The sequence below is a fragment of the Diadema setosum genome, chromosome 19 (assembly GCF_964275005.1).
Source record: "Diadema setosum chromosome 19, eeDiaSeto1, whole genome shotgun sequence".
Lineage (NCBI taxonomy): Eukaryota > Metazoa > Echinodermata > Echinoidea > Diadematoida > Diadematidae > Diadema > Diadema setosum.
In genome coordinates, this window is record NC_092703.1 from 4,652,927 (window position 1) to 4,679,778 (window position 26,852).

At 38.5% G+C, this 26,852-nt stretch overlaps 3 protein-coding genes across 3 annotated transcripts in view; 2 read left to right on the plus strand and 1 right to left on the minus strand.

The window, feature by feature from the left end:
* Positions 1 to 12,150, minus strand: LOC140242917 (ubiquinone biosynthesis O-methyltransferase, mitochondrial-like). Its single transcript, XM_072322664.1, has 7 exons — positions 12,139 to 12,150; positions 5,093 to 5,232; positions 4,557 to 4,692; positions 3,787 to 3,933; positions 2,459 to 2,701; positions 1,011 to 1,170; positions 1 to 186 (listed from the first exon to the last, which is right to left on the minus strand). Exons 1-7 carry the CDS (start codon positions 12,148 to 12,150, stop codon positions 41 to 43), a joined length of 984 nt encoding a protein of 327 aa, XP_072178765.1. The 3' UTR covers positions 1 to 40.
* A 755-nt stretch (positions 12,151 to 12,905) lies between these two features.
* Positions 12,906 to 13,793, plus strand: LOC140242919 (uncharacterized). Its single transcript, XM_072322666.1, has one exon. The coding sequence runs from the start codon at positions 12,906 to 12,908 to the stop codon at positions 13,791 to 13,793; it is 888 nt and encodes a 295-aa protein (XP_072178767.1).
* A 5,782-nt stretch (positions 13,794 to 19,575) lies between these two features.
* The window catches only part of LOC140242920 (uncharacterized), a 31,012-nt gene continuing 23,735 nt past the window's right edge, over positions 19,576 to 26,852 (plus strand). The window contains exon 1 of the mRNA XM_072322667.1: positions 19,576 to 19,696. Coding sequence (XP_072178768.1) covers positions 19,576 to 19,696 — 121 coding nt within the window. The remainder of the gene's footprint in view (positions 19,697 to 26,852) is intronic.

Sequence of the window (26,852 nt, forward strand, 5' to 3'; positions counted from 1 at the left end):
ATTACGAAAAACAAAAAGAAAGAAAATTGATGTCTTGTCATCATACACCAGCCATGTCTTCTTCGTGTGGCCTTTCTAGCTTCCTCCCCACGAGGGCGTAGTTGATGCTAGTGTCCCCTGTCCAACTCCATCTCTTGGTGATGGGGTTGTACAGCATGCCATGGGTGAGCTTCACTTCACAGTTATCTGCACAGACAAGACATGATACAAACATACAATAAGACTGAACTTAATACATTGCCTTAGTGGTGTCTTTCCACAGTGCTCTAAACATCATCTTCGAAAAAAAGACAGTATCAGAGGGAAATTCCATCAAGATATTAAGATGATGCTTTGTACAAAAATATATTTGATAGAAAAGTATATAGATCAATTGAAATCAGGTAAGACAATTACATAAGAAAAGTTTTGAATTGTAACAGGGTAGAGACTAAAACTAATTGACAACTATGTGTAATGTAGTGGTTGAGCAGTTTTTCATCTGGTTTGTGTACAAAAATATAATTAATCTTCATTTCAATCATCTTCAAGCGGACTCACACAGAATCACAGGACACACAAAAACATATTACAAGTTTCCCACATAATCCTATGATATACCTAGATAAAATAATGTGGAGGGGGGGGGGGGGAGGGATTGAAATGTGTGTGTAAAAATCAAACGCAGAGACTCCAACCCCAAGCACCTTCTGATCTGGAGATTCTCTCACCCGAAACCCCTAGCAAACGGGAGACTCCAACTTGATGTGTGCGAAGTTCCTTGCGGTCTAGGGTTCTACATGCTCTCTCGCGCTATCTAAGGCTTATTTTATCAAAAAACATACAATGAAATTAAGTGAGAAATCAAATCTCAAGTGGAAGAATGGGAGATTCTGCAAAAATGGTCTTTCGGCGGGAGATCTCCCGTCGAAAGTAGGAGAGTTGGAGTCTCTGCAAACAGAGAATTGCTAAAATGCAAATCACAAGCAAAATAAGTCTTGCTTGCAAATAAAATCCATGTTTATACGTACTGTCTTCTAGTGACTGTCCTACGGCGGCCGGGCTCACAAACTTGTTCCAGTCATGAGTCCCATCTGGGACCAGGCTCAAGACCCTTTCTGCCAAGAAGATCCCACAGGCGTAGGAGAGCCAGGTCTTGTTGATGGTTGTGAAGAAGAGACTTCCTCCAGGCTGTATGGATTGCAAGCAGAAATAATCAGTCCCTGGCCACAGGTTTCTGACAATCAACATCTACTTATTCAAAGCCAAAACATAGTTTAATTCTCAGAAGGGCTCCCTCTGTCCACTGTTGGAATTTCTTTCAATACATGGAAAGGGTCTGCGAAGAAACTATGCACTTGGTTTAATGCAATTTGCCAGGATGATGAGTCGTTTTGGGGTATCTTGAGATCAAAATTGTAGAATAATTTTGATCGTAGTACACAATTTTCATTCCAAAAGAACCCTCCCCATTCAGTATGGTGGGTCAATGGTACCCCCTTTAGAGATTATGTACACAATTCAATATGGGGATTGTCAAACATACATTTCTGAATTGGGCAAGCCTCTCACTGCATGGTATCCTCATGCTAAGCGGTCTTTTAAACGGCAGAGTAGGGTGACACTGGAAATACAGGAACTGGGCAGAACACACATTATTGCACACCATACCCCAGACACGGACCACAGAACGTTCTGTAAGGTGTTTGGGGGGGGGGGGGGAAGCAAGGGTCAATGGTACCCCCTTCAAAATCTCAACCAAATCTCTCAAAATGTCCCATTCTGTTAATATGGCAGTGAACCATTAATTAAGCAAAGAATTTTTACCAAAAAAGGAGGGAATAATCACATCTTTTTGTATGAATATGAAAAATCCACACAACTAAAGAGTGGCTCATGTACAGATTAAAGGTAGGGGATACCTTTTACAGAACTCCTAAAATGCAGCAAAACATTAAATATGAACCTCAGTGGACTTGTTTAGGCCACTGCTTAGAAATTTGGAAGTCAACAGTTATCTACAATTTGAATAATGCACAAAACTCAACTACTCAGTAGTTCTGTGTGTCAGCCACACTTAAGCCTTTTTGTTGCAGTCTTTTGTATTCGTTTATCTATAAACACAAATCTAAAAGTATAAGAGCTGATGTATTAACATATAGAGTGTGTGGCAAGAATGTATATAGAAATGTTTTTAAGTTTTGATGAACTTTATTCACAAAATACACATGATGGACACACATGCAGTGCATGGGTCTGCAAAGGTAGCCTAGTAATGTACTGGAATTTACGGTGAGCCCCGAAAAAAATTCAATTCAAAATCTAACGGTCAATAAAAATGTAATAAATGTTAACTTCCACTTTCAATACTTTATGGGAGTTTCTAAAATGATACTCTCTTCAACATACCACTGTGTTTATACAACTCTTCATTTAAGGCATGCAAATGGGATTCCCTACCTTTAACAATGGTACTCACCTTCACAAGATCTGCACACGTTTGTATGAAGTCATCTTTCATTGTGACATGTTCTATCACCTCTGATGCCACCACCGCATCAAACTTCTCACTCTCGGTACCAATGAGATCTTGGGCGGTTCCACATATGTACTTGATATTTCCTCTGATAGTTGGGTCATGGCTCAGGTGGTGCTGTGCAACTTCAATATTCTCCGGTGTAGCATCAATGCCAATGACAGTCGCACCCAGTCTGGCCAAAGGCTATTGGGAAAACACAATATAAATAACAGCAAATAAGCAGAATACATGTATACATATCAATCTTAATAGTGACTCATACTTAAATACTGCATACAATGTATTTACCTATCATTAATAGCAAAATACAAGGTACAATGTATGAACTAACACCTTAAGTTCCTACGACAGTTACTCAAACATACTGTAAAGTGGATATTTTCGCGTGACTAATTTTTCGCGCTTGGCCGGGTAAGAAGAGTTTCGCGTGTATATAACTCCGCGGAATCATGACATCACACACAGGAACATATAATGGCAGGCAAAAATGTTCGTGTGCTTTTATTTTCGCGCTGGTTTCTGGTTGCGCGAAACGCGCGAAAATTTCAAAAACCGCGAAAATTTCCACTTTTACAGTATTGGAAAATTTCAATGCGCATTTCAAATACATATCTATTTTAGTTCAACCAGGTGAACCCCAGTGCTATAACACACGACGGGATTTAAAATCTGTGCTTTTGGATACACAATGTGGAGACTGCTCATATTTGCTGGTTGTTAATTAACCCATTGAGGACGAGTCCGGAGTATACTCGGGCAGGTGTCTATGGGAAATGCCTGTTGTAGCAAAATAATAATAATAATAATAATAATAATAACAATAATAATAATAATAATAATAATAATAATAATAATAATAATAATAACAACAATAATAATAATAATTATAATAATAAAAAAAAATAATCATAATCATAATAACAACAATAATAATAATAATAATAATAATAATAATAATAATAATACACGGTATTTATAATGCACCCATTCCACATAACTAATGGGCTCAAGGCGCAGTAGAAAAAGTGAGTACCGGTATTACACAAACATGCACATGAAAATGAATGCCACAATAATGATGATGGAAAAAAAAACCCACAAGAAACAAATACATTGTATCTGCAAAAATCAGTCCATCCTCAGTGGATTAAATGATCTGCAACAGGTGACAATATGTGGCATATAAACATACTGTAATGTAAACTGCTCTGGTGGTAGAAAGCTTAGATCATCATATCAAGCTAACCACGCCTTCTCATCCTTCTCACCTCAGAGAGAATTCCTCCCCCGCAGCCCACATCCACAATGGTAGCTCCATGAAGTGGTTTTGTGTTGCTATGGCGACCTTCTGCTCTCTGCTTCAGCAAGGTGTCCCTGATTAAAGGGACTCTTAGTTCGTTCAAGCGATGGAGAGCCTACCATAAAAGACAAAAAGAAATGAAAAGCTGGTAAAAATATTATTATTTAAACATTTTTGATGGTATAAGAGGCCAAGTAAGAAAAAAATAAATAAATACAAAAATAAAGAAATTATTTGTTTATCCTCCTCACTAGCATTGTTTTTAGCCACTGCATTAAAAACAAAAAAATTGTCTGCATATAAATGATAACATTTAAAGACAAACTATGGATTGATTTCACTGTTTTCAGGTGTTGAACCTCAGCACATGCACAGCCTACATGTTACCTACCTGGTGGGGCATTTAATATTGAAGTCTTGCTGAAAAGACACTATAATCTGTTGATTTTAGGAACAAAATAATGCCATTTTGGAAAAGGAAACAAAAGTGCCCTTATCTTCCTCTTTTCAAAGAAACAACGCAAGAAACTAAAATCTTTTTTTTTTTTTTTTTTTTTTTTACTTGGCCAACTATGACCTGAGCATCATTTGTAATGAGATCAAAATGAAAGATGTGATGGGGGTCATTCTGCTTCATGGACGTAAAGATATTTACTTGCAATGTAACAATGAATTAAAAAAAAAAAAAAAGAATCTGTGCTTGACATGTAAGCTTATAACTCTAAAATAACATATCACCTGGAAATCTCCATTTTCCTTCCAGAACTGCTGAGAGAGAATTCTGAATTTTTCCAACTCCTCCCGGTCCAATGTTGTGTTTGGGTTGACATGCTGTTCATCAAATTGGTGAAGGTGAGAGGATGAAGAACAGAGCCTGCATATATGAGAAAAGAGAAGCCTCTGGCTCAGGTTAGACTGGACAAGAATGTGTCTTTCATGATAGGCACTGACAGACGATACACAGAAGACACAAGCTGGCTTGACCTACATACAGTATAGTAGGCCTAATACTAATAATAGTCAATAGCTCACATGGTAATCACTGGCACTAGAACGAGTACTGTGCTACACAAAATGTACTTACTGAGGCCCGAGGTAAACTGTAGTGTAAACAAAAGTCAAAGAGCAAACATTATCATCAATCAACCATAGAGAACATCATTCAGTGAACTAGGGGTCTACATCAAAAGACCAAATGGCCCTCCGATCTCTGGATCGCCTAACTTCTTCTCATTTATCACAAACAGGGAGAATTCGACCTTTTCCGACCTCACCATCTTTCCCGTTTCCCTGCTCCGCACGTAGCAGCTCCAATCGACTTCCACCGCTCCTTAGCAGCGGAGCGGGGAGGTGCCGGGGAAGTACAGAGCGACGAGCCGCTGCTCAATTCGCGGAGCACGGCACTATCGCTAGACTGAAAACGCGATAGGGTTTTCGAATGAAATTTGCTCATGTTCTTCCTTACAAGTGTTCTTTTCTGTATGGAAAACAACCTAGACTGCACACATCCTCGTAGAAGACAAGTTGAATGTGCCATTTTGGTAGTGATTAGAGGTAGAAATCGAAAAATATATTCAGCGTGGCATGGTCGTAGGCATAGGCATAGACCTTCTCCTCAGACGTTTGGGAAATTTAGACGGCCATGCAAAAACTGATATGGCATAATACACAGTTAAATATGATGAATAAATGGCTATCAGTACTTGAAAAAAGTAAAATTGCATATTTATATTAGTATGAATATCTCGTAGAACACTTTTTGTGGGCAAAATACTCTGTCAAATTATTTTATCTTTTTATTTTTTATATTTGTTCCTTGAAAACGACCGGAAGACAACCTATCAACGAACAACAACAAACTCGCCCATTTCTCGTTCGGCCACATGTATTACATAACACATCGTGCGCTTCTTTGGAAAAACCCATTACAAACCGTGGATGTTTGTTTTTGACTTTCGGTTTTGTACCAGGGAAGTGAGTCTCACCTCCTTGAATGTACTAAATTCTCATAGGATATTCAGTAAAAGATATGTTTGGAGGTTCAAAAGAACCCACCTCCTTTCCACTGGAGAGCAGGGCCAAGTTGGACACCCCTCTGACCCCCCCCCCCAAAAAAAAGGAACAACCATGAAAATTCTTCGCCATTGTCCAAACACTGATTCAGAAGCATAGTGAGAAGAATACAGATGCCTATTTTAGTTCATAATGAAATTCAACTAAAGAATTCCATGAAGAAAAAAAAAACATGACTTTGACCAAAAGTCAACCATGTAATGGTCGTATTTCGCAAATAGTGTGTGAGCACGGGGGTTTCAGACACCCTATTTTCTATACTCGGATATCAGACTTTCAAATTATTTTGATCAGCAAAGCAAGAAAATCACGAGCCGATGAGGAATTTCATTAAGTTCTCTTATTTGCCAATAACATTCACGTTATCCTATAGTTCGCTGTGAGAATTATAGTGACATTATTAGTGATATCTATTATTGCCGTTTATTTTGATTGCCGGTGAGCACTATATCCACAGCCGCAAGATTGAAACAGAAAATGAAGACGCACAACAGAATATCCAACTGATATCTCATTCACATTTCCATGTGCAATTATTTTCCTCACATTCTTGATTGAAAATATCCCAAATATTCCACCAAAAGTGCACACCAGATTGTCGAATTGCAATTCCCCCCTCTCACATTCATCCCCATTTCAATATCTCGGTCTCTTCGCTCGTAGATCAGGGAGCTTCAAATTATGTGACCAGTAAAGGAGAGATAACCAATGACAGAATGTACTAACTGTAGTTTGTTCTACTTCTCTGCTTTTTCTTGAAACTTAAGTAAACAACCAAGGAATCCTCTTACCATTTTTAATGGAAAATTTTTCATTAAAAAAATACAAAAGTATGCCCCATATCGGTTAATTTTCGTGTTAAAAATGCAAAAGCTTCCTCGCGCGGTAAGGATTATCCCCTCCTATAAATTCTACCTTGTCTCAGTCGCTGGCTTGCATTCATAGATTACTACAGCACATACAACGTGTAAGCCTGCAATTTTGAAAATTCATCAGTATATCGTACAACAGAAATCAGAAAATCACGTCAGAAATTCTTGTGTTTGTTTTTGTTTTGCCTTGTACCTTACATCTTGAATTTATAATCAACGTATACCATTTTACTTTGTTTTTGACTGAAATTTTCCAAATATTCTACGGAACGACATGTGTGCCAGATCGTTAAATGTATTCTAAAAATGCAAAAGCTCCCTCGCGTATAATGAGGGCCGGTATATCCACCTCCCACATCCTTCCTTTTCGCGGTCGCTGCGTTTAATAGGGTTCCAAATTATTAGATCAGTGGCCCGTTGCATAAAGTCTACCATTGAATTTCAATGGTAACTACCGTCAAAATTAGGCGTCACAGCCAATCAGCATCAAGGATTATAAAAAATTACCGCTAATCTGAAGACTTACCGCTAGAAAAGAGCGGTAAGTCCAGCGGTAAGGGTTTTATGCAACGGGGCCCAGGTGGCATTTCATGAAGTGCTTTGTAGATTTTTTTTTCTGTTATAAGCTACTGAAATTCTTGCATCTGACTGGCTGAGAGCAAATCTGCCCCACAAATTTGTCGGACAAAACGCTTCATGAAAAATAATGCCCCCCCCCCCCCGCATTGAATAAAACCATTTCTGTATAATTTATGCAAGTTAATTTTGTTTGATTTGATCTCTTTCTTGCAATTTAAATAGATAGCCAACGAATTATTTCACCTTTTAGATTGAAAATTTTCCCAGATGTTCCACATGAAGTGTGCCTCATGCAGGTTGCTTGATTTCTGTTCTAAATAATGCAAAACTTCCTCGTGCAGATGGGGATCCCCTCTCACATATTCCTCGGCTCCAATCACTGCGCATTCTATATAATTTACAGTTAGGAATGATTTGACAAGTACACTCAGCAAAAAAAAAAAAGAAGAAAGTAAACACTTTTTCGAGATTATATTTTTCATAGAAAATCTTTATAAAAATCAATGTATTATATACCATATTGAAGGAAATTTAATTGGCTATTAAGCTAATAATTTAATCAAAAAGAAAACCTAACACATGAGTAAGCACATTCGTTTTTGTTCTCCAAGGCACAAAATCAAAAATTGCAAAAATTGATATGTTCTCTTTCATTTGCAAGTGCCCTTCACGATAATATTGACAACAAAATACCACTTTAACACAACGAGAGACATGAATGAAATGGGAAAAATAAGTTTTTGTTCTCTTTATATCTTTATAACCTCTATGAAAAAAAAGGGGGGAACTAAAGGGCAAAAATAAGAATTTTCAGTCAATTCAAACTTCAAATGACATAGGGAATAATAAGCATAAAGATGATTAAATGAGCAGAATTTCTTTATTTATTTCTTTTAATATAGTGATTTAAGAATCCATGTGACAATTTCAAGAACCACACATTATTTACAATTTCCTAATTTCAAAAAAAGGCTCACATTTGTACCATTTTTGTTAATTTTTACTTTTTCTCTTATTTTATTTAGATTTTGTTTTGACATAGGATGCTTTATTTTCCTCCATTTTTTTAGCCTTCATTGATCATTTGGGCTTTAAAGATATCATAGAGATCAAAGATTTAGTTTTTCAACTTAATTCATTTTTCGTTTTGTGTGAAATTTGTTGTCTGTTCTTATTGTTCTATGGGAGAGCACATACGCATGAATGACAACTAAAAGTTCATTTTTGCAATTTTTACATTTGTGTCCTGGAAGAGAAAAAACAATGGTGTTTACTCACGCATAAGTTTTCCCTTTATATTGACCTACTAGGTTGATAGCCAATTAAATTACCTTTAATATGGTATATAATACATTAGCTTTCAGCCAAGTATTCTATGATAAATCTAAACTTGAAAAAGTGTTTACTTTCTTTTTTTTGCTGAGTGTATATAAAGGAGAAAAGCACACCACACAATGTCATGACAGATTGTGTGTGTGTGTGTGTGTGTGTGTGTGTGTGTGTGTGTGTGTGGTGTCCTTTTCCTTGCATCCCCCCAATATAGTGAACCGTATTAAAGGCAATCCCCCCCCCCTCCCGGACAATTACCCCCGGGTAAATAATGGTTAGTGATAAGGTTAGAGTACGGTTGGGGTTAGGTTTAGGGTTAGAGTTTGTGTTTCGGTTTGGAGAAGGGTCTGGGGTAATTGCCCATCAGGGTCATCGCCCAAGAGTAATTGTCCTAGACCCTATAGGGAACGTAAATCATATTCTATCAAAACTGTTCTATCACCCCATGAAAAACATTTCATCCATACATGTCCTGTAGGCCCTACTCGATTAACGTCACATGCACTTCTGTACGAAGTGATCAATACTCTATAATATTACAAAGTTTGTATGTATAATTGCGTGAAGCCAACAATGCAGCTGCACGCTTGGCTATTGGGGCCCCTGTAAAGAAATTAGACTTGAGGCGGACGTTGCTGTCGATCTTGTTCCATGGCCGGGGGGGGGGGGGGGGACTTTTTTCACCATACAAAGGAATATATAAGGTGTCACCACTTTGGGCCCCACTTTTTTACCCCGGAAGTGCGTAATATAGAAGAAATAGAGACCTTGAAGTGTGAGCGCGGTAAGGCTATTTTTTTCTCGCTGAAGACGTGTGTGTCTTGTTTTTGTTTGTTTGTTTGTTTATCAGCTGAAGAAAACTGGAAATCGAGAGAGAAAGATGAGCTGAAGGCCTCCCCCCCCCCCCCATTTTTCAAAACGCTCCGCCGGCCCTGTGTTCTCCCTTTTAATTGAGCTTTCGGCCTGTCATCAGGCCTTCGTCATTATCTACCAAAGGAACACACATTACAATAAGTGTCTAAATGGAATATTATGCCACGATATGAAGAGCTTGCGATCAAAAGGCGCTATAATCCGTCATTTTTCAATAGATTTAGCGCTATTTGGAAGCAAGCTCTTCATTATACAATTATTACAATGGTGACAATCATGTCGACAGCTCGATTAAAATGGAGAACAAAATCGAGAAGAGCGTCCGCCTCCAGTCTGTTGTATTTTTCACTATGATTATATACCACACACAATGAGCCTCAGGGTATTTATTTATTATAGTTCATGATTTGCAAGCTTTAAAGCTATCAAATAAAATAAAATATCAAAACGTAGCAATGTATTGCTTCCTGTGTGTTATTAGCTGTTCAGTAATTAGTTATCTATTATTGTCACGAGGAGACTGTAAAATAAAAGCTTGATTATTCAACATATCTCTTCCATCACCCGCAACTTAAATTTTGATTCAACATTATTTGAAGTGATGCGAAGTATTCTTACTTTCACAGTATTGTTCTTCGTTTCTACATTGTACTCATACTATTTCATTATGTGCATGTAATTGTTTTAGATGTTTAGTATTGCTAAAAAAAGAAATGTAATGTAATGAAATGAAGGAAGCAGAACAAAATAAAAAGGTTAGTGTGTAGCAGTGAACTAATATTTATCAACTCAGGCAAAGCAAACACACCTTTTCTTCATTATGTTCATGTTCTTTGAATTTTGTGGTGGTGGAATTTAGACTTTTCATTACATGAATTTATGATCTTAAAATCATGGCTACGTGTCAATTCAGGTGATTACCTCATTTTGCACCATGCGTCATAAACAACAAAAGGTAGTATATGACGATTGATTAAACAAAGTAGCCCCCGTGTTTTTTTAAATAAAATCTGTAACATCCGACAGAGTGAAAAGACGAGTGCATTATGTTTTCCTCAATAATGTTCATATTGTATTGATTTCCCATACCTGCTGGCAGCTCCCATGGTTCTTTTCCCATTTGAATAATTCGGTATAACATCTAACATCCTGTAATCTGTTGCACTATTATAGAAAGACTACCAGTCATTATCATACATGCATGCCCTATAGATGTTATGGGTGTATAAATGCATGTTTATAGAAGCCATAAATATCACGTCATTAAACCTTAATGGCTGGAGATAATCATGAGCAATTTTTTTTTTTTTTTTTTTTTTTGCTGCAGATACATAATAAATTTTATGTTTTTACGACAGACTTTGCTCTGTCGATAAATATCACGAAAAATTTAATTGCAGGAAATCATCCCGTTGTTTAGATTGTGCCTTGGAGACACACCCATCAGATGGCTTTTAATCTATACAATACGTCATTAGAAGGAGTATACACAACAGAGAATGGTCCAATCATTCCATTCGACGTCATAAGTAATATGTAACGTATGCATAGTGTACAAATGATATGTACCATAATAATACATCTCTGGACAGACTGTTCTCTGTCTCTTATATCCCTCGAGAGTGTTCTTAAGGATGCCATCCCTTTACTAAGTACGAAGTTGCCGCAGTCAAGATAAGAGAGCAAGTAAGTGATGAAAGGGTGAGTATTATGTCTAATGCGTTACTAAGATAATTGCATTTGTTTTAGAATAACATCCCTGAAGATAGGAGTTCACTTGAGCTCAGCAATATAGAATTTAACTTCTTTTTTTTTTGTACTGCGATAATATTATGGGAAAACTGAAGTAATAAGTTTAAGTTGAAACAATTACTATTGTTCATATGTTTGGATGGTGTGTTTTGAAAATTTTCTGTCAAAACTAAAGGACAAGTCCACCTTCATATACAAAGGATTGAGAGAATGCAGCAATATCAATAGAACACATCAGTGAAAGGTTGAGGAAAATCGGACAATCCGTTCAAAAGTTGTGAATATCTTAAGTATCTGCGCAGTCACTGCTGGAAGAGAAGACTTCTACAGAGTATGATGTCACATGCGTACAACTATATAAGAAAAATAAAAAAAGAATGCTACAAAAATTTACTTTTTGAATAGATGCACATTTCTTGGACTTGCTACTGACGTGTGGTAAAGGTAATATTATTCCCCCTGCCTTCTGAAAGAAAAAAGTCAAGTGTTCTTTTGTTATGCGAGAAAAATGGAAATATGTTGAATTTTTGTTATTCTTTCTTTATATCGTTGTACTCATGTGACATCACAAGCTATAATAGTCTTTTCATCCAGCCGTGACTGAGCAGAAACTTCAAAAATGTATAACTTTTGAACGGATTGTCCGCCAACTTTCACTGATGTGTTCTGCTAATATTGCTACATTCACTCAACCCACATATCTATGAAGGTGAACTTGTCCTTTAAGACGAAAGGGGACAATGGACAAAGCAAAATTAAAGGTTAGATAATTGTATTATGTTCCTTCCCCTTATCTTCTTTTGTACTGTTCCAACCCTTCACTGTTTGAACAGTAGGCATACCTGTAATGCCATCTTTAGAAAAAAAATCCATCAATGTCTTCTTACGTTCAATAACAAATCTTCTATAACCTGGTAAAAAAAAAAGAAAGAAAACAATTAGTGGTGTGCTGTCTGCATGTACATCATGTGCCGATAATGAGATTTGGAAAGCAGCCATCACAGATAAAGTATAACTAAAATATATTCATTAGATCTTAAATTAGATTTTTTTTTTAAAGAATTAAAGAAAGTGAAGATTTGGAAGAAAAATCAAACACTTAACATTATGTATACAAATTTTCAAAAATACATAAGAGGTGTATATCAACTTGTCTGTAGATGTTCTCTTCATTCGCCTCAAACCATTTTCCGTCTTCTTGCAGGTATGATTAGTTTATTATTCAGCAAATCAAAACTCTTCAGCCATTATTTTGGACAACCGGATTGGAGAGAATCGCAGAACCAAACAATTGCAGAACAATATTGACTTATATTTCATTCCGACTGTGGAAGGGCCGTCTTCTGACTTGATACAAAGATTTAAATGGGTCTCTTCTAAACAACTTCTCCGTGTGCATCACAGTTCTGTGAGGACGTTGTGATGCCGTAGGGTCGGACACAACCCGATCAACTTGACTTATAGGGACTTTAATGAAGCTCTGGGAGTGCAAAAAAAACAACAACAAACTTGTGGATAGAAATTTCGTTGTTAATGCAAAAATAAAGTGGATATCACACTGAGTACAATCTCTCTTTGCTGACTGTACAAAGCTTATAGCTAGAAAACCATGGGAAGTCTACGTAATTTACTTTCATGGCTTGTCATAACTGTATATCTAATTCATGTTCTCCCAGCTGGATCACTAAGGTTAAGTTTTACAGAAGGGCAAGATGCACTTGCAGAATATACATTCCCTGATATCAACCCTAACGACGTATCTGTTGAGATAAGGAAAGGCTCAATCATACTTTTCGACAAAACTGGTGAAGAACACTTAAATGCTCAGCAGGCAGACCGAATAAAGGTATCCAAAGAAGCAAGAGGTGAAGATACTGTAGTGAGACTGAGTATCACCAATATCAACAGAGAAGACGAGGGTGCATACCTTTGTGTTGTATACGACAGTCAGGGGACTATGGTTCTGGAAACCCGAAGTAATTACATATCGATTGATTTCCCCCCAGGACCAGCTACGTGTAGCAGCGTTGCGCCATCAGATTTCTCTATCCAGAATTACCTTGGCAGTGACGAAACATGGACAGTTATAAACTGTCTCGCTACAATGGGAACACAATCTGCCTACATTGCCTGTTTCAATCCTGATCTGAGGTTACCTCCGCTGTACATGAATATCAACAGAACCCATTTGAGTGGAATGTTTTGGACCAAGAAGGACAAGCCTGTATTCTGCTGTTCTGCTACATTTGAGATTGGTGTAGATATATGCACGTGTATGGAGTATAAAAGTCACAGTGAAGAGGTCTTGTGTTCTTCCAATCCATCTACAGAACCTCTCTCTCTGCAATGTGATGATATGCAAACCATGCAATCTGTAGAGAAACAGTTGCAGCATCTTTCCTCCCTCGTAAAAGCCATTCTCGGAGTGCTTGTACCAACGTTGGCCGTCTGTATCAGTACCTGTGCCCGTACTTGTTTTTTTGGTAGGAAAACTTGATATAATTATATAGGCCTACATATATATATATATATATATATATATATCTCATTTTTTTAACCTAGAAATGTCGCTATGGTGACTACTTTGCCTTCACCATGATGCATAGTTCTCCTAGTAAGTCTATATACGTCTTGACAATGTATGATGACAGTTTCACTTAATTGGCAAAAAAAAAAATGACATATTTGTCACAAACACAAATCTGGTGATTGTTCACTTTCCTATGAGAAGTACATAAAAATACATATAGGTTCGGATCAATAGCTATATTATATAAGACAGCTGGTATTAGGGGATTTGACGATTGTTATTTGTACTTTAACCCTTTTATTTGCATTGACTAATTTCCTAAGTATGGAGAAAAGGTGTAACTTCGGCATTGACTAATGTTACCGTGGACCACAAAACCAACAAAAAGTCGCCAGATATGGATTTTTAGTTAAGGGCAGGTTCTGAAAGAGCAGACTCATATGCTTTAGAATTATGTATAACTCAATTCAAATGGCCTCCCCTAACCTACGTAAATACTGGAAAGAAAGCATACACTCTGGAAAAGTGTGAACTGAGAAAAGAGACTCTGAAGTACACTGTCCATTCAAGTGCTTAATCTTTACCAACCCGTGATATCTAGCTAGCTGTACAGTGAAAGGGACAAAATACAGGATGTAAACCACCGGAGCAATAACAATGAAGAGATCATTAGATTAAAATGAACTGGAGCATGTTCTATCAACACATTCTGTCCATGATCAATGCCAACTTTCAAAGCAGTAGCGTCATCCTTTCAAAAGTTATTAGACTCGAAAGTGAAGAGTGTGCAAAGGATTTCAAGACAAGAAAAGTGGCCTGTAACTGTGAGACATACCTGATCGTTCTACTCCCGAGAGAAACTGCTATTAGAAACACATTTTTTCCCATTCATGTTAAGATCCCAAATTGAAGAAAAATATAGAAGGATAGCTCTTTCAGAAAATATGAAAAGCTCGAGATTGAATTGGTTGAACCATTAATTCACCTTTTTTTGAGCCCTCACGTAAAACCAAAGGGTGCGACTTTTTGTTTGTTTTGTTTGGCACGGTCACATATATTACAAATGTTAGCATTTTAACCTGGCATTCGACCCTTGCACTTTGACCCGACGGCCCTAAAATATTACTCAGGGAATCACCGACAGGCAGTACATGCATAGATAGGTACGAATTTTCATGATGATACCTTGAGCCACTTCCGAGATATGGAGGAAGAAGTGAAATGTAGCCCTTTCACTTCACCTTAAACCTTTTGACCTTTTAGCAAATAAACTTTCCCAGAGAATTTCTATTTGGTAATACATGTATACACCGAGTTTCAAGAAAACTTTACTACATCTATGTATGAGGGAAATAGTTAAGCTTAAGGTGTTGACCTTGACCTTTTGACCCTTGAACTTTGATCCCATGACCCCAAAATTAACAAGAGAATCATCGCGAGGCAATACATGATATTAAATATGTGCTAAGTTCCATGAGGATACCTTGAATCACTTTCGAGATATAGAGAAAAGGTGAAGTTTTTAAAGACCTAATAAAATGCTCGCAAAATGTTTTAATATGCAAAAGAAATGTAAAATAATTATATGTCATGATTATCAATGTAAACATGTTGTCAGTGTCGTTCCGGTTTTTATCGCTTCTAGAAACTCCCCCAAATATCACATTTTTGAAGGACCTCGTTCCAGCTTTTGCGAAAAAGATAGTCACGTGACCAACACCCCTGAACCGATTGATGACGTATAAGCACGGAGTTGTGCTCAGTTAGCAGACGCCGCTCAGCATAACACTTAGATTACTAGCTTGGTACACGCGCGTACGCCGCCCGGCCTCCCATGCGTACTGTATATTATATTATTAATTCCCTATCATATCGGTGTTAGTGCAAGTCAAACGACTGTGTTTTAAATTTCTTATGTATGTTGATTTGCAGAAAATAAAGTATCTATCAAACAAAATCAAACACATTAATCGGCGGTACGCAACTCTACGCAACTGCAAGCAACTCTACGCAGTCTGTACGCCCGGCCTACGTATATATACGAACTCTACGCCCGTTATACGCAAAATACGCTACGCAGATACGTGCTTCCCACGCAACCATACGTAACTCTACGTCTGGACTACGCCGGGACTACGCCGGTCCTACGCGTAGCATCATGATTATTTTTCATGAGTACGCAGGTAATTTCGGCGTAGACGCTACGCAACTCTACGCAACTCTACGCAAAGCTCGGTGTGAAACCCCCTTTACGTAGAGTTACGTAGTGTTACGAAGTGTTGCGTAGTGACTACGCAACACTACGCCACTATACGCAGTGAGAACGCAACTCTACGTAAGAGGACGCCGAGGGACGCAAAATAAGTACGCAAGATGTACGCACAAAATTAAACATGTTAAAATTTTTCGCGTACCCTCCGCGTAGAGCTCTGATACGCAGGTTTTACGCAAGTCTACGCAACACTACGCAACACTACGCAACTGTGCGCCATCTATACGCAACAGTACGCCACCGAACCCCTTTCACACCAGAACACTTTTTGTGCTCGCGTATGACATGGCGTAGTGTTGCGTACTGTTACGTAGACATTTGCGTAGACTTGCGTTGACTTGGCGTACATTTTCGTAGACTTGCGTAGGCCTGGCATACATTTGCGTAGTGTTGCTTACAGTTGCGTAGCCTATTATTATAGGTGCAGATTACATTCAAATGCCTGACCCATGTTAGAAAATATCATTCATTCCATTGGACTCTGAATTGCTGGTGAATGTGTAGCCTACTTACCTGTGCTCTTCGAGACTTGTACTTAACTATTTTTCTTCTGGAGGCGTAATAGTTGTAAAATGCCGAAAAGGAAGAACAAAAAGTGTGGTAGGAACAAGAATTCTCCTGCTCGTTATACATGCCTCCAGTGATCAAAATGCAGACAATTCGCCAGCACTAGTAGACCCAAACACATTTACTTGTAGACTCGCTGCTGGCGAGTCATGCCACAAAATGACAGAGGCTTCATCAGCCAAGTCCTCAGCGCAAGAGCATCATCTCCCACAAGGAAGTAGTCAAATGGCTGCATGGTCATCATGGGGCAGAGGGTCTGTTGCAGGGAGGTTCAGCTTGATGGCTTAATGGCTGTCTTGAAAGGGCTCTAGTTGAACACGGGGCGATCGTTAACGGCCCGTTAACGATCGCCCCGTTACTGTCCAGGCATGCTAACCTGGAAATATCAAAGTGCACGTTACTTGAATATGAGACCATTCTGAAGCAAATTTATTTTCACACAACAACAGATAAGTTCTCTTAAACGAATTCCACAAGGATTTGAACAATCATCCCCCAGCATTCCCACTGATTCCCACTGATCATAGTAGAGACTACTATGTAATCCCGTGAGATTTTTGTGCCAAAATTGATTTTATTGGCTAACTTTGTCAATTTTGGGGTGCTGAATCCAAAAAACTTTGGTTCCATTTTTTCCAACAACGTCTTCAGCCGCCATTTTGAATTTCAAAATGGCCGCCATAGCAAACTGTATTTTGACCCATATTTCATAAAATGAGCATTGTTGAAGCTTCAAATTTGGTGCAAAATGTATGAGTGTGGTGTCAGACACTCTGATATATCTTTTTCTGATATTCTTGATTGTTTTGATACAATTTCTAGGCTGCCATCTTGAATTTCAAAATGGCCGTCATGGGAAACTGTAATTTGACCCATATCTCATAAAGTGAGCATTGTAGAAGCTTTAAATTTGGTTCAAAATGCCACGTTGTAATGTCAGACACTCTGATATGTCTTTTTCTAATATTGTGCATTGTTTTGTCCAGTTTGTAGGCTGCCATCTTGAATTTCAAAATGGCCGCCGTAGCGTTTTTACCCATATCCTAGTTTGCAATTATTGTAGCAGCATCAAATTTTCAAGAATGCGCATGCTTGTGGTGTCCAACGTTCCAGTACAGCTGTTCCCTAATTGTGGATCATTAGACAAGTAACCAAGTTGAAATTCAAGATGGCTGCTGTATAGAAAACATATAATACTGTTGTAAGCGCCTTAGATGAATATGCCAGAATAGTTCTAGTTAGACCAAATTCATTTCCATTTCAAGCAGAATGACAGCCATCTCTCAATTCAAAATGACAGCCATCTCTCAAAATGGTCGCCATAAATGCAAAATGTAAGGACGAGGTTCCAATGATGTCATCAAGCCATGCTGAGGGGCAAAAACTGAGCATGGGGGGGGGGGGGCATACCCCTGTCCCATACATGTGGGCAAGCAAGCATGTAAGCGTTACATCCCATATAGCCAGGCGGGTATATGCGGTTCCCGAATTGCGCGCTAAAGCGGTTTGTTTTTGCCTCTCAGGGAACACATCACTTTGCATCGTGGAACCTCGTTAATGATTACATTTAATCCCAGTCAGTACAATATTTGTACAAAAGCAACCATTGATACAATTGAAGGTGATCTTCAAAAACTTGATGCTGCCTCGAGAGATTGAAGACAAACAAGGAAAAGTCTCGCAATGGCAAGAAATGCCACGGTCACCCTACCAGGCACCCCATTCACAAGCTTGTTTGTTGGCCACAAACTGAAACCAGATTTGCTAGACACTAGATATATTTCTGGAATAATGCAGAATGAATAAGGAATGAGTAGCCTCTTTCCTGATTGCCCTTGAGTGGGTCATCTTCAATTATTAAGACTTCCAAGATGCTTACTGCTGTATACAGCCTATGATTCTAAAACAACAAAGGAGCAATAATAGCTCAGTTCTGTGGCACTTTGCATGCATCAGAATTCCTCCTCAATTTAGAAGACCATCACATGAGGGTAATCTCAAAAATTGTCACTGCCTTGAAGCTGATGAATGTGGTGTTTGGCATTCAGCTATCGGAAACATGCAAGGGGGATATTCTAGAAAGAGACAAAAAGGGCAGTTTTCATCTTCTGTACTAAATTCGTATCTAAGAGAATGAAAATATATTCATTTCTCGGCGGATAGTATTAAAAGGCCAGACATTCAGCTCATGCAATCAAAATACACCATGTATAAGACTGGATCCAAAGTTATTAAGCATAAGAGGATCACCAACTTCTCAAAACATTTCTACGAGTTCTACAGTCTAATAGACCTGTCATTATCCAGTCATTGCTGGACGATACAACTATCGGAAGGTATAAGTTCTAAGTAATTCCACAATCACTCTTCATCTCATAATTTCATTGCCTTCTCCTCATTCTCACTAACAAAAGTTCATTTTTCATACCCATGCCTTAGAAATCCACAAAACTGAGCCAAATAATCGGCCTGAAAGTTGAAATATACTGAGTAGTCATTTCTATCTGACACAGAGACCACATCACGGAAAGAAAAGAAACAAAGGGTTCATCAAAGATGCCATGGGAGCTGTCACCCGTCACTCACAACGAGGAAACAGATAGCCTCATTCCATTGTATGTATTAGATGCTACTTCAAGAGCAACGGGAGAATCAGAGATATTGATGATTATTACGTATACACTGACATTTCAATTCTCCTGATGGATCTTGTAAGTTTGCTTTACTTAGTGCATTGCATGATGTCTGCTCCATCACTGGAAAATTGTTAAAATGATAAAAGTACAATTGACATTATTGAGAGATTATGTTCTGCAGTTTGTTGTGAAAAAACAACAACAAGTATAAAGGTCTGCTTTTTCATGCCTTTCATGGTGCTGGCTGAAGCTGAAAAATTGAGGATGTCTCAAAATGCAGATGGACCAAGAAGTATCTGAACCTGGAATCATGCAGAATGGAAATGACACAGTCCATGTCTTCCAGAAGTTTGGCGTGGATGACTTCAACCAGGACAATCTCCCGCTTTACCCTAGTAGAGTCTTGATACAACACATCGAGAGAGCAAACCTCGTCAACTCTCACAACCTAATTTGTGCATCTACTACAGGGAAATATGATATATTACATTGTAGCTATTTCCAGAGGGTATCCATAAACTGTTAAATAAAATACTTGGAGCTTCCTACATCAACGAAATGCAAAAGTCATTGTTTCTGGAAGAATTTTATAGAACCAATCCTCCCCGTGTACAGCATTAAAGTGCTGTGACTTCAAGAACTCATGCAGAGAATGAGCCTAGAAGACATTATATCTATTAAAGTGACTATCCCACAAATTTTTAGAATATAGGGCTAATATTATTGTAAACTCTACAACCAAATCGTCTAAACGGGGCATATACTCACTCAGACACAGTTATCAAGGGGTTATTTTGAAAGTCATTTGTTTTGACGTCAGAATCACATGATTTCCCATTCACAATTTTTACCTAAACGCTACGCTTTTAAAGGAATGTTTCCCATGGCTGCCATTTTGCATTTCAACATGGCAGTGTACCTACGGGACAGGAAGTAGTCCCGCCTACGCAATTCACTGAAGTGATTGACTTACACATGAGTGTTCCAGCATGCTTCGGTTTGCAGTTTAATGATCTTACAGTACCAAATATGGTCGAAATCCATTTTGAATTTCAAGAGTGGCGACCAATGCGAATAATCCATTATTACAGAATGTATAGGCCCTATGTGTGTGTTTTTAAAAGAACGTACAATGTAAGCCACCATAGACATTCATTGCTTGCACTGGCGTAGCCAGGGGGGGGGGGGGGCGATGGGGGCGGTCGCCCCCCCCCCCCCCCCTAAGATTTGGACCGGGGATTTGGGAGGCGGAAAAAAAATGCGTGTATACTGTATGCATGCACATGAAGCGGGTCTCCTTTGCAACCTTTCATCAAATAAGATATTTTTTTTTGAATATTTCACTCAAAGTGTGCACCAGAACGTTGAATTTCAATTCAAAATATGCAAAATCTCTCGTGCTTGGGAGGGGGTATCCCCCTCCCAAACCCTCCCCCTCTGTGCCTCTTTCTCTAGCTTAGTACACTTTTTACATTTACCAAAAAAAAAAAAAAAAATATATATATATATATATATATCATGAATAATTCTGAGTGCACAAGACTTATCACTAAATATTCCGAAAACTCAAGGTTCCCTCGTGTATAAGGGGAATTTCCCCTTTTAATCGACCCTTTCCTCCCTCAGCCCCCCATCAGTTTTTTTTTTTTTTTTTTTTTTTGTGATTTCCCAAATGTTGATTCCATGAAATATGCGTATACGAGATATCTCAATTTCAACCTTAAAAAGGCAAAAGCTCCATCGGAAGGGAAGGGTGGAGATAACACTCGCCCACGCTCGCCCGCCCCTCCCCCCCCCCCCTTCGCCATGCATAGAAGTAGACTGTGGCTATACCCAGATCGCTTTATTTCAATTCTAAAAACGCAAAAGCTCCGCGAGCGGGAGGGGGAATCCCCCTTCCCCTAAGCTCTACCTCACTAGACTTTATACATACACACAGATGGTGCACATTCGGAATAAGAGCTAAATTCCGTGATTTTAACTCTTCGATGAAAAAGTATTGCACCAAAAATTTGCACCAGATCGCTGAATTTCAGGTCTGAAAACGCAAAATCACCTTCGTGTGGGAGGGGATATGCCCCTATCTACACCCTCGTGTGCATGCTTTTTCTGTTTGATTGCTGAACTGCAGACAGCGTTCAGTGTAAGAATTATTACAAGAAGATTATTTAAATGATATACCATTTTATAGGCAAACTGTTCAATAATAATCTATACTAAAATATACTGCAACCTTAAACAAGTGGGACTGTTCTCGTCGATAAAACGCGCAAAAACATGCATTAAATTGCACCATTTACAACATCAAAATGCAAAAAGTTCTTACCCTGGGAGGGGGGACACCCCCCTCCCACACCCTCCCCTCAGTCGCGTTCATGATAGTGAAAAGAATTAATATAAGAAGTGTGTTTAAATTATACCATTTTATAGGCAAATAATTGTTCAATAATAATCTACATCAAAATATACTGCTACCTTAAACAAGTGGGACTGTTTCTCGTCGATAAAACGCGCAAAAACATGCATCAAATTGCACCATTTACAACATCAAAATGCAAAAAGTTCTTACCGTGGGAGGGGGGACACCCCCCTCCCACACCCTCCCCTCCCCCCTCGCTCGCTCCGCTCGCTCGGGTTCAGTCGCGTTCATGATATTCAGTGAAAAGAACTAATATAAGAAGTGTGTTTATATTATACCATTTTATAGGCAAATTATTCAATAATAATCTATATCAAAATATACTGCAACCTTAAACAAGTGGGACTGTTCTCGTCGATAAAACGCGCAAAAACATGCATTAAATTGCACCATTTACAACATCAAAATGCAAAAAGTTCTTACCCTGGGAGGGGGGACACCCCCCTCCCACACCCTCCCCTCAGTCGCGTTCATGATAGTGAAAAGAATTAATATAAGAAGTGTGTTTAAATTATACCATTTTATAGGCAAATAATTGTTCAATAATAATCTACATCAAAATATACTGCTACCTTAAACAAGTGGGACTGTTTCTCGTCGATAAAACGCGCAAAAACATGCATCAAATTGCACCATTTACAACATCAAAATGCAAAAAGTTCTTACCGTGGGAGGGGGGACACCCCCCTCCCACACCCTCCCCTCCCCCCTCGCTCGCTCCGCTCGCTCGGGTTCAGTCGCGTTCATGATATTCAGTGAAAAGAACTAATATAAGAAGTGTGTTTATATTATACCATTTTATAGGCAAATTATTCAATAATAATCTATATCAAAATATACTGCTACCTTAAACAAGTGGGACTGTTTCTCGTCGATAAAACGCGCAAAAACATGCATCAAATTGCACCATTTACAATATCAAAATGCAAAAAGTTCTTACCGTGGGAGGGGGGACATCCCCCTCCCACACCCTCCCCTCCCCCCTCGCTCGCTCCGCTCGCTCGGGTTCAGTCGCGTTCATGATATTCAGTGAAAAGAATTAATGTAAGAAGTGTGTTTGAATTATACCATTTTATAGGCAAATTGTTCAATAATAATCTACACTAAAATATACTGCTACCTTAAACAAGTGGGACTGTTTCACGTCGATAAAACGAGCAAAAACATGCATCAAATTGCACCATTTGCAACATCAAAATGCAAAAAGTTCTTACCGTGGGGGGGGGGGGGGGAACCCCCCTCCCACACCCTCCCCTCCCACACCCTTCCCTCCCCCTTCGCTCGCTCCGCTCGCTCGGGTTCAGTTGCGTTCATGATATTCTGTGAAAAGAATTTATACAAGAAGTGTATTTGAATCATACCATTTTATAGGCAAATTGTTCTATAAAAATCTACACTAAAATATACTGCTACTTTAAACAAGTGGGACTGTTTCACGTCGATAAAACGAGCAAAATCATGCATCAAATTGCACCATTGACAACATCAAAAAGCAAAAAGTTCTTACCGTGGGAGGGGGGGAAACCCCCCTCCCACACCCTCCCCCCCCCCCTCGCTCGCTCCGCTCGCTCGGGCTCGGTCGCTTCGCTCCCTCGCAGACTAACCGCCCCCCCCCCCTAATATCAAATCCTGGCTACGCCGTTGATTGCTTGTAACCAGAGATATTAGCTGAAAAGCAGCCATTTTGAATGTTAAGATGGTCGTCTCGAAAGTGATCTGCAATTTCAGGGAGGGGAAAAGTGCACCTGAATGTTCAACATTATAAGCCTGGTTTATGCCCGAAATGTGAATTTTGTTTATTGCTTACAACAGCCCCTAGCAACATGAGATATTGGTCAAAATATACGTTTTGGTATGGCGGCCATTTTGAATTTCAAGATGGCCACCTTCAATATCAAAATGAACCATCTTTTCAAAAAAAGATGCTTCAGAATGTCTGATAGCATACGCATGCTCTTTGCCCCGAATTACAACCTTACTCAATGTACAGGATATGAGATACAGGCCTAATTACATTTGTTATGGTAGCCATTTTGAATTTCAAGATGGCCGCCAATAAAATAATCCATCATTTAAAAAAAAAATGTATATGTTAGTATGCCTGACATCACAAGCATGCTTTTTACCCCGAATTTATACTTTCCATAATGCTTACAACCTTAGATATGGGTAAAATATATTTAGCTATGGCGGCCATTTTGAATTTCAAGATGGCTGCCTAAAAATTGTATTAATGCTATCTACAGTATCAGACAATGGTGTACCAGAATGTCTGACATCATAAACATGCTTTTTTCATCAAATTTGAGCCTTCTCATTATGAGAATTGGGTCAAAGTACAGTTTGCTATGGCGGACATTTGAAATTCAAAATGGCGGCTGAAGACGTGGTTGGAAAAATGGAACCAAAGTTTTTTTGGATTCAGCACCCCCAAATTGACCAAGTTAAACAGTAGTAGTCTACTAGTACTGCTACTAGTAGTAGTACTATTACCACTAGGTCTAGATAGACTAGTAAAAGCAGAATCTTTGGTAGTAGTACAGAGGCTACACTCTAGGGGGATATGTTACAGGGTGGGTCGTGGCTCAAAAGAAAAAAGAAAAAAAAAAAGGCCTAACCAGTTTCCCATGGTCAGTTTCTGCAATATTTGTTATCAGTAATTTAGATGCTCCATTTTCTATAAGAAAAACGATAACAAGAATGATCGTCAATTTTGGTCGAGTAGTTTTTGTTTTATGCTACAAATCATACTGTGGAAGGAAGCCCCAACGCCGTGCTTGTCTACCGATGAACGCCACGGTGGGGCTGAATTCACGAGTAGGTCTAGGCCTATATAAAGCAGGCGAGTCGCCGTAGTATTAGTACAGACACGCAGTGGTGGTGGGGCTATCGTGAAAGGACAAGTTCACCTTCATAAACATAAGGATTGAGAGAATGTAGCAATATTAGTAGAACACATCATTGAAAGTTTGAGGAAAATGAGACAATCCGCTCAAAAGTTATGAATTTTTGAAGTTTTTTTGCAGTGCCCGCTGGATTAGAAGACTACTGCAGTGTATGAATAACTTAGATGTCACATGCGTACAACAATATAAGGAAAATATAAAGAGAATTTCACAAAATTCCATCTTTTGAAAAAAATACACATTCCCCTGACTCGTTACCGATAAATGTTATGGGAAGTATTATTCCCCCTGCCTTTAGAAAGAGGCAAGTCAATTGCTCTTTTATTATGCGAAAAAAGTGAAAATATGTTGAATTTTCTTTTATATTTTCTTTATACTGTTGTACGCATATGACTCACAAGCTGTAGTAGTCTCCTCATCCAGCGGTTCCAACACAAATATTTTAAAAAATTCATAACTTTTGCATCGATTGTCCAATTTTCCTCAAACTTTCACTGATGTGTTCTACTAATATTGTTGCATTTTCTCAATCCTTATATTTATGAAGGTGAACTTGTCCTTGAAATAGGCCCCACTGCAGTGCGTGTGCACCGTAACGTGCGTTTATAGCAAGCAAGGGTAGGTCCTCCTAGGATTTAGGGTTAGGTAGGGCTGTATTTATGGTTAAATTGGCCGTGGAGTATTGACTGTGGAAGGCAGCCCCACCGCCGTGCTTAAGCTTGGTGTGAAACCCCCGATGAACGCCACACGGTCGGGCTGAATTCACGAGTATTTAAACAGGCGAGTCGCCGTAGTATTAGTACAGACACGCAGTGGTGGGGCCCATTTCACGAGTTTGCCGAAAATAATGGATATCCAAGCGTACCACAGTTGTAAGCTGAATTATTGGCAGTATCAAATAGGATACAATTCATTAAATATTCTTTTGTCTAAAGGCTTAGCCAATGACAATAGTGCAGCGCAGCACCTGCTATGCGCTCGCTAGCTCGCTCCCCCGCCAGCGCTAGCCGCCGGCCGGCTGTCGCTGCGCTGCGCTAGCATAGCCTTGCCAGCTCGCTGGCTATGGCTAGGCTGGTCGGACAACCAATATCGACGACTCCGTTCTCATCACAATTTAGAAGTGATAGTGCGCCGCATGCGGCGAAAGTATAGAAAGTTTTCCAAAACCGAGGAAATTGCATCCATTATGTTAACAAATATAGAACAAAATTCAGAACAGTAAAAAACCCCGCACAACCATAGAATTACTTAGAATTTAACATTTAATATTGTTACATCATTCAGAAAAAAAAATGTTTAAACCATTTTATTAGGTCTTTAACACTTTCACATGACCTTTGACCTTTGACCTCACATTCGAAAACTTGCTCTAAAGAATCTTTCTCGACTGATTTATATACCCTATTTTTCAAGAAAATACCTCAAGGCATAGCATATGATATGGGGGAAATACTGAAATTTTGAGCATTTGAATACATTATTTTTTCGCCCTTCAAGGCACAGAAGTAAAAATTGCAAAAATTGATATGTCTTTCATTTGGAAATTCCCTTCAAGACAATGATAACAAAAGACTAGATTAACACAATGAGAGAACTGAATGAAACAGCAAAAATAAGTTTTCGTTCTCTTTATCTCATTATAACCTCAAACAAAATCAAAGCTGGAAACTAAAGGGGGAAAATAAAAATTTTATGTCAACTCAAACTTCAAATTACAGGACACTGTAGGAAGTAAGGGCACAAAGATGATTGGATGAACATAATATCTATATTTCATTATTTTGATTTAGTCATTTAAGAGTTCATGCACGAATGATGAGAACCAAATATATTACAATTTTCCTAACTTGAGAAGTCAATTTAAATTCCTACCATTTTTGTTTATATCGCTTCTCCTCTCATTCCATTTGAATTTGGATTTAACAGAAGATTCTTCACTTTCCTCCAGTATTTTAGCCTTTATTGGTCTTTTGAGCTCCAAAGACATTATAGAAATCATAGTTTACTGTTTGCAACGTAAGTGGTAATTTATTATTGTGTTAGATTCGTCTTTTGTTCTTATTGTTTCATAAAACATGGAAGAGCATTTACACATGAATGACATCTTGTTAATTTTTACAATTTTTTACTTTTGTGCTTTTGAAGAGAAAAACACAGATGTTCACTCATGCGTAAAGTTTCCCTTTTAATTGACCTACCATGGTTGATAGCCAATTAAAACACATT